General features: G+C 39.3%; 1 protein-coding gene across 1 annotated transcript; it reads right to left on the reverse strand.

The window, feature by feature from the left end:
• Window positions 1–826: 826 nt before the first annotated feature.
• Window positions 827–7,879, reverse strand: LOC135467406 (ferric-chelate reductase 1-like). Its single transcript, XM_064745179.1, has 7 exons — window positions 7,711–7,879; window positions 6,015–6,131; window positions 5,588–5,703; window positions 5,024–5,110; window positions 3,836–3,992; window positions 2,850–2,990; window positions 827–1,429 (listed from the first exon to the last, which is right to left on the reverse strand). The coding sequence occupies exons 1-7, from the start codon at window positions 7,877–7,879 to the stop codon at window positions 1,263–1,265; spliced, it is 954 nt and encodes a 317-aa protein (XP_064601249.1). The 3' UTR covers window positions 827–1,262.
• Between the last annotated feature and the right edge of the window lie 1,133 nt (window positions 7,880–9,012).

Consider the following 9,012-nt stretch of genomic DNA (forward strand, 5'->3'; position numbering starts at 1 on the left):
ATCATCAATGTCGGAAAATCCGTACAGTTTTGTGAACGTGGCCAAATCCGTCAGCAATATTGTGGCGTGTATTTGCACTTTAACCGATGTCTAGCTAGATCAGACTAGCTTTAATAAAGATAAGAACACTACATTTTCTATGCATGGTGACGTACAAAAATCGAAGAAAAATTCTCCATTCATACAAAAGTCGACGGTTGCAGCTATGTGCACCGTAGCACAAGCCTTCTTCTGCAATAAGAATTGCGATATTGCATATTTTAACCGTTTATTTACAAATATTTACAGGACACGCTTTCAGGCGAGAGTATATATATATATATATCCATGGCAAAGTTGAGCACCATGTACATGTACAGAAGGCTGCTTAGTTTCAGGGTAATGTGCAGTGATGACCATACAACAAAAGTCCGCTAAGCTGATCATGGCACCGTATGTCTTGAACATGAGGTAGTTACGATCATCTTAGCTGTGTTGTACAGGTTTCTGGACGATGTTTACGAGAACTACCTCATGGACACACTGGGCAGTTTGTTCATCGAGTCTGTGGGTGCATATAAACACAAAAGAGCAGATCCGTTTCTACGCTATAAGTATGGCGTGAAGAAAAGGACACAAGTGTTTCTGTCTTCTGAGCATTTGAGAAAACCAATTTGGGAGTCATCCTGCTTCTTTCAACTTTTTGGTACCAAGGTAGTATACTTATTACACCAATAACAGCAGGACACAGGAATGGGTCTGCCCTTTTGTACGTCTATTCACCGTCAATAAGCAGATGGCAATTAGAAAGTATAACTTATAGTCATATAGTATAGTCATGGGGATAATGCATATTAACCGTAAGGTCTACTATTAGCTATATACGTTCAAGTTTCTTTTGACCGAATTATCTGGACACTTGACTTGTTTTTGCCGGCGATTAGGTGCCAGACTATGAGGTTGCTGGTTTGAAACCCGAAGAGTTTTGAACCCAACAATATGTACAATACCCAGAAAGCAAAATCCATGTTGAGGAAAGTATTGTTTTTTGCACAGAGTAAGTGCCACAGAACGACTGCGGTGCCCTACTTATTAATGTGACCCTTTTACATGCTAAAATCTTAGAATGATTGGGCATCCGATTTTCCAAACTAACCACTGTTCTTCTCATTCCAAGAGACGCGATTGATGAGAAAGTGCTACAAACTGTATTGGAAATTTAACAGCAGCCAAACTTAGATGTTTGAGATTAAAGTCGTGGTCATAAAACACTATATGTGTCCTTAAAATATTAAAATGGCGCACAGAGTAGCAACTGAACAGCTTACAATAGTCAAAACAAATAAGATACAAAGGATAAGCTGTAATCTGCCATTTGGATCTTTCCAGATTACTTTCTCTTCAATTTTCGTCTCTTCTTTACCTGGGATGGAGTCCACTTTGGGTGATTCTGTAAGGCAAAAACAATTGATGTCTTTAATCCTTATTTTTAATCCATTTGAGTATATGGGAGAAAAGTGGCAATCAAGCCGGGTGTGACGATAAATGGACCAGAGAATGTATAAGTTGCTACTCTCTAAGAGTTTACATGAACAGTTGGAAAAAACTTTAACTGAATTAATTGACAAGACATCGAATTTCACCAGTTGCGTGTGAGCATTTGGCAACTATCACACTGTCGTTTTTTCTCTGGTTTATCTCTCTATGCTGTAGCTTTATTCCACCGGTTACGTGTGACCATTTGCCAACTTTCACACTATCGTTGTTCCTCTGCGTTTACTCGCTATGTTCTATTGTTTTATATTTGGTTTGCCAAGAAGCCTTGAGTTGGTACAGTTAAACATTGTATAAAAAAACATTGAGAAAAAACTGATGGTGCTAGCTGAAAAAACACTAAACCGGTAAACTGAGTGGGTTATATATCATGTCACTATTTATATATATTATGTCACATTATTTGCACTTTGCAGTTTGCCACTACACCTGATGGTGGGAGAAGTCTCTCCCGAAAGCTTGTGAATAAAGTTATTATGTACTAAATTTTTTTGTCGTTTTGTTCATCACTAGCATTGTGAAACCTATCCATACTCGTATCTTGTACACAGCGATCTTACTATTTGTACTTTCTGATAAACTGTTTGGACTATTTGTGCTTTCTGACCAACTGTTCGGACTATTTGTACTTTCTGACAAACTGTTCGGACTATTTGTATTTTCTGACAAACTGTGCGGGCTATTTGTACTTTCTGACAAACTGTTTGGACTATTTGTACTGTCTTACAAACTGTTCGGACGATTTGTACTTTCTGACACATCGTTTAGCCTGTTTAGTGATAAACTTACTAAAGGAAAAGTAGGCGGAGATAATCTTACAAAGATAATCTTACAGAGGTGTTCGGGCTCTGGACTATCTGAACTATAAATAGTAAGTGGTCAGATGACCAAACTGTATACCCTTTTGTGCACATTTTCTACATTAACACTGCTCCGGTAACCTCGGTAAGTTTGAAATACTGAAAAGTCAAAATCCCAGCGCAGGCCAGTCTGGCATCCCGTTCTTCCGGGTCAACTAACTGGTTGCCGTATGCCATATGGTGCGTTTTGGGAGTTCGGAAAGAGCAGCATATGAGTTTCGTTTAAACAAGGTTTTGTTTGTATCACACGTTTAGCTTTTCCCTAAACTCATAAGCACCACTTGTTACTATTTAAGCATTTACACGAACAGTTAAAATAAACTCTAACTGAGGTAAACTGACAAGAAACCGTGTTTCACCGGTTACGTGTGACAATTTGTCAATTATTGCCCTGTCGTCGCTGCTCTATGCTCTTTATGTTGTAAGTCTTTATTAAGCCGTTTGATGTAAACTTACTTGACTGCAGGTATTTGTTCACCTCAAACGTCACTTCCCATACAACCTGCACACTGATCCACACGGCGACGACTGTGGTGCCGAAGTGACGCATTTCAGGTGAGACCATCGGAAGTCTGAACGCCAAAATCAAGTCAGCAGCTGGAAAGAAAGATTCATGTCATATATTTTGATCATGCATGTAGATATATGACCTAGTTTAGCAACAGGCCATTTGGGCACAAAAACAGGAGTCTCCAATTTCTTTCTGGTTTCCTCCAATCATTCACCCTGACCGGCGTCATATAAGTTAAATATTGTCTGGTATGGCGTTAAATATGCATAAAATCATAAATAAATGAAATCAAAATATGCAAAAAAATACAAAAATCTCAAGTTGTCATTTCATGCTTTAGGGACAAAGAATGATAATGGGTTTTAATGAAAACGAGTAAACCGGATACCTGTAGATCTCTAAAGGGAACTGTACTTATTATCTAGTAGCTAAACTAGGTCATAAGGAATGAATGTAACGGGACCACCTCCGGTTCTAAAGTGATGACCTCGTCGCAGCCGATTGGCTCATGGTCAGTGGCATCCCAGGTCGAAATCCAGCTCTTGCCAGTTCAAGTGCGATTTTAAGTCAGGATATATGTCAGGTACTGGCACTCAAAAGTTAGTGGTTTTCACTGGCTTTTTTTACTCTGAATACTCTATCGCCCGCACACATGAGCTTCATCGCCTAAGTTCAATATCCTCGAGTACGCCGATATATAAACGTCAGCCAAATAAATAAATGTATCATAAACGTAAAGAAATAAGAAAGAAACATCTGCATTTCTGAGATGTTAGATTACATAGCTCATCTTAATACGTTCTCTGAAAACAAAAGGAACAGCAATTCTTTCAGATTCTGTACGGGGGTATGTCTGAAATAAGTAGAGTTTATAAACAGTTTGCGCCAATGAACACCCGTTGTACAGGATGTTGATCACCTATCCCCTTACCTGCTAAGATATGAGTGGCTTTGCCCAGTAGTCGATGAGCCCAGTTGAATTTAGGCCTCCAACCAGCTGTTGCGTCTGGACGAATCAAGCCGAGAAAGATTTGTCCACATGTGGCAGCCATTACAATTATTCCAATGTAGGTATGAGCCTGCGCGTTCTGTTATATGAGAAACAGAATGTACAGCTGTAACTGGAAGGAGAGTGTCAAGTAAACCTCATGATCAAATGGAACTAGTGCTATTACATTATGCTGAATAAACACACAGCAAACGGCGTTGACGACAACCCGAGGTGATTGATTTTTGCTGAAACATAGGCCCTAAATGGTTCGTGCTCAGATGTATTTATTCTGATTGTTCACAGGCGCAATGCTTTACCTGTAACACTGAGCAGTAGATATCTGGTTTTGATGTTTGTACCTGGCATTATCGGGAAAGATGTTGACAATAATGAGTCTAATGGATATCATACATACAAATACAAACCAGAGTATAATACTAAAGAATTCAAAGATGGTCTAATCTACGTCCAGCGTTTTAAGTACGTCCTAGAGGGAAGAGTGTCTAACATCCTCAGAGTTCCTTGAGACAGTAGCCTAACTTAAATCAAGATTGTCCAACCTCCTTAGATTTCTCTCAGACAGTAGCCTAACCTAAATCAAGATTGTCCAACATCCTTAGATTTCCCTCAGACAGTAGCCTATCCTAAATCAAGATTGTCCAACCTCCTTAGATTTCCCTCAGACAGTAGCCTATCCTAAATCAAGATTGTCCAACCTCCTTAGATTTCCCTCAGACAGTAGCCTAACCTAAATCAAGATTGTCCAACATCCTTAGAGTTTCCTCAGACAGTAGCCTAACCTAAATCAAGATTGTCCAACATCCTTAGATTTCCCTCAGACAGTAGCCTAACCTAAATCAAGATTGTCCAACCTCCCTAGAGTTCCCTCAGACGGTAGCCTAACCTAAATCAAGATTGCCCAACATCCTTAGAGTTCGTGGAGGCATTAGCCAAAGCTAACTCAAGATTGTCCAACATTCTAAGAGTTCGTGGAGGCATTAGCCAAAGCTTACTCAAGATTGTCCAACATCCTTAGAGTACCCTGAGACAGCAGACTAACCTAATTCACAGTGATAATGATAAGTTGGAGAGTTATTTCTAGTATTCGTTTCTTAATGTTACACTCACCTTGGACAAACCTTTGACCTTGACGAAAATCAGTATAAAACCCGCAGCAGTAAGAATTCCGGCAATCATAGTTACTACACGGTGCATCTGCAGCGAAACGAGGAAATTGCTTTAGCTGAATTATGCGTAAAATCGTCTCACCAAGGTCAGATCTAATTTCCACTCCAAAACATGATTTGTCGTATTAATACGTGGGTAAAGAGACCAGGTACGAGATCTTTTTGGTTTTTAAGTTTTCCATCTTAATTCGTGCGTAGTTGCCATAGCTCCTGTTGTTTTGCTGCTGTAGGTATGATGATAGCTGTTTGCAATCTAGTCAGTGTCTGCACTTTATGTTGGTCTTTATGGCAAGGTCTTTAAGCTAAACGTGGCTATATATGATGATGGTGATGGGGTGATAGTTGTGATGATGATGAGGAAGAGGCAGATGACCGTAACGATGATATCACTGTTGATGATGATGAGAATGATGAAGAGCAGGATGGTTGAACTTTGATGGCATGAACTATGATGGTGAAGAGGAGAAGGAGGACAATCGGAGGAAGGTGACAGAAAAGGACTTACCTGAAACCACAGCTTTAAACCACACACCATTTTGGAACCAAAACCTTCCCGAAAGTATCGACCTTCAACGGTGGCGAAGCTAACAAACAACATCCAGGCCAGTACCATAGCGACCCCTGAATAAGTTATACCAAATATCTCAGAGCAAATTACAGGGAAATTAGCGAAGAACTCAACGAGATGACAGTAATGTGACGTGGTAAGACGAACACGGTTAAAAATTACTACCAAAAGTATACCCTTTCTTATTTACCTGTATTTACACATTAAAGCTTTATCCTTATTATTAGACCCGAAAACCACATCATTCTAACAATAGTAAAGAGCAATACAAAAAAAATCAGCGAAGAAGTGAAACAGTGCGGGGCTCCAGGTTATCAATAAAGAAATGTTTTAGTTTCTAAAAACAGCGGTAAAAACATCTCACCGTGAAGCTGAGTCAGCAGCGTCATGGTGGTCCCACGTGCCACCTTGAACTGACTGAAGTCCACCTTTCCTGACGACAGTACCGGGGCTTCCACATGTTCAGCAAGGTCATTTCCACCTAAGACAAAATTCCTTAAATTATTTCAGACTCATTCCTATCACTTAAAAGTAATATCTTTAAAGCTCGATCCTTATCATTTACTTAGCGGTATATCGATGATCTACTGGCGTTAAATAACCCCCATATCGCTGAAGCGGTGAAGGAAATCTATCCGCCTTCACTGGATTTAAAGGAGACAACAGATAGTCCTGATGGTACATCTCATTTGGATCTATATCTGTACAAAGACGAACAAGGTCTTGTTTCACGCCGCCTTTACGACAAAAGGGATAATTTCAGTTTTGATATTGTAAATTATCCTTATTTGGATAGCAATATACCAAAGGATCCTGCATATTTTGTATACATATCTCGCCTTGTAGCATTTGTCAGTGATGACTCTAATCTGACAAACTCCATCAAACGCCTTCATTCTCAAATTTTACAATGAGTATAACACTCTCGTTGGCAGGTATGGAGAGGGCGTTCAGAATCTCTGGCAATCTGCATTGTGATCAACCACATAGACGGCGCTGTTATCCTTATGTACATATCTATCGCGTATATGGTATTTAACAACATAGATGGCGCTGGTTGCCGATTGTAACCGTCTGTCTTGTAGACAGCTTTTATACAGACCAGCATGTCATTTGTAACATCATAGATGGCGCCTCTTGTAGTATGACATCCTTACATATTAACGGGAAAGACGTAATCGTCCGTTGCATTTGAATCACAAGCTGTTCACTTAAGGTCTGTAACGCTCGTCATTTTCGAACTATAGCTAATACCGCTTAACCTGGGTTTAGGGGCCGTAAAGGCAGCAGTGCAATCAAAGCGCGACTGAAGTACCCTGTTTAATTGTTATTTGACCTGGAACTCATTCATGGACTACGAATTTGAGCTTTGATTTGGAATTCATGCCCGGAATATCAACTGTCTGCCCAGTATCATTGAAAACTGATGACCGCTTCTCTCTTGTGTGTTACCGGCTTTATTTCCTATTTGTATAATTTCTTACATACCTTTGTCTTTGGGAGCTAGTGTTAAACGTTGTTTTGGAAATGGATCTTGCTATTATCGACTTGGAACGCCCTTTACGGACTACGAATGGTATACGAATGTCGGATATGACGCTTATATTTAAGCTGAAGGCTCCTTACAAGAGATACACCAAGGTCTTCTCCTTCCTTGCGTGAATGATTCTTTTTACAGCGGGTAAGTGAAGGCGTTATTGATGTAAACTTCACTGTGTGGGTGCAGTCCACAAATTTTCTTTGAAAGTTTTCGACTAACGAGGTTATCCCTCAAAAGTGAGCTAATCGTCTTATTGGTATGATTCTACATATGGCCTTTGATGTTCGAACTTGAACTTCTTTGGAGAAAGGCGATAATGAGACAGCTTGGACACCGACTGCTTTGGTGACATAGCCATTTGCACTTCAGTTGTAATAAGATAAATAAGCACTGAAGATCTGACAATATATTTTCACTGAGGTGTGCGCTTCAGCATATTCATTAACTCACCAGATACACCTAGTTAACTTATCACAAAACAATTATTCACGAAGTCAGCCAGTAACCGTTGTTCACTTACCATTATATGTTTTGCCGACGGCTATAAAGATAACCTTGCCTGAACTGAGGTCGATTGTTATCTCCGTGGGCCCAGACGGGTCATCTTCTTCCTCCACCTTCATACTGGCCAGTGACTTGGGGCGGCTGAATCGACAATAAATTTTCCCGTCTTTCTCTGCCGTCGCCATGTTCATTAGTTTGTCCTATAAAGCAGAGTTCCGGAAAGGAAGATTTTTTTTGACCTAGTTCTGCTTAGCCTTGGTGCTAGGAGGCCTGTAATTTGCTGCAATTTATCCATTAACATGAGCAGTGAGAATAAAGTTTGGCTAAGGTAAATTGACAAGAGGTAGTATTTCACCAGTTACGTGTGACCTTTTGCCAGACATCACTCTCTTGGCTGTACGTGTTTCATTATATTCAAAAGCGTTTAACTCCACATTCACCAATGAAATCAAACTTTCTCTATTTACTAGGAATATCTCCAAATATTGCCTTTCAATAATTATCAGAATTGTATACCTTTACTACATATAGTGTGAAAATGATTCTAAGTTATAATGCGATCCGCTTCATAAATTTGAACGGTAACACCTGCAGACGAGGCTAATATTTTGTGAAAAGTATAATTATTTGGGCTGTTGTAAAATAATAGCAAAAAAATCGATTGGATTTGCGCTGATCGGTTTGTTTAGCCCCAAATCTTTGGTAGGTGTAGACCATTTAAATAAAGAACTATAGAGTTGATCAAAATTATTGAATGGTTTCTGTCATTAAGACGTCATTTGATAACAACTTGAGTGCTTGTCATGCGCCCACGAATGCTAGAGGTAAAGTTATGAGCAGGTTTTTTGTATCATTAGTAAGGAAAAACACTTTTTTATAAAGACTGGTTACACAACAATGGGACATATGAAAAAAGCTTCATGCAGTATTAACATGGCATCATCATTTTCTTTTCAGGAATGACGGTCTGCAGGCCTTCGGCGTGAAATGCATCATTTTTGTAGTAACGTTCAGCAAGGTACAGTAGAATTCTGTATTGCAGTTAACAATACCGTTTAAATCAGACGTTTGTGAAAAAGCAAAAATAGGAATGAACAAACCACAGATGTTTGCCCGACAAAAAACTTTTATGACTTTAATCCACATTCAAAAAATGTATTGACCACGTCACTTCATTGGCTACGGGACAGAGAGCAAGAGCCAGATTCGTTTCACTTTTTAAAATTATGGTTAAAATTATTTATTACACAGCACAAAATATGTATTCCCCTTATTTTGAGTTATGTTTATTTTTCATAATATAGAAGTTTTTTAGTCC

The sequence above is a fragment of the Liolophura sinensis genome, chromosome 6 (assembly GCF_032854445.1).
Source record: "Liolophura sinensis isolate JHLJ2023 chromosome 6, CUHK_Ljap_v2, whole genome shotgun sequence".
Classification (NCBI taxonomy): Eukaryota; Metazoa; Mollusca; class Polyplacophora; order Chitonida; family Chitonidae; genus Liolophura; species Liolophura sinensis.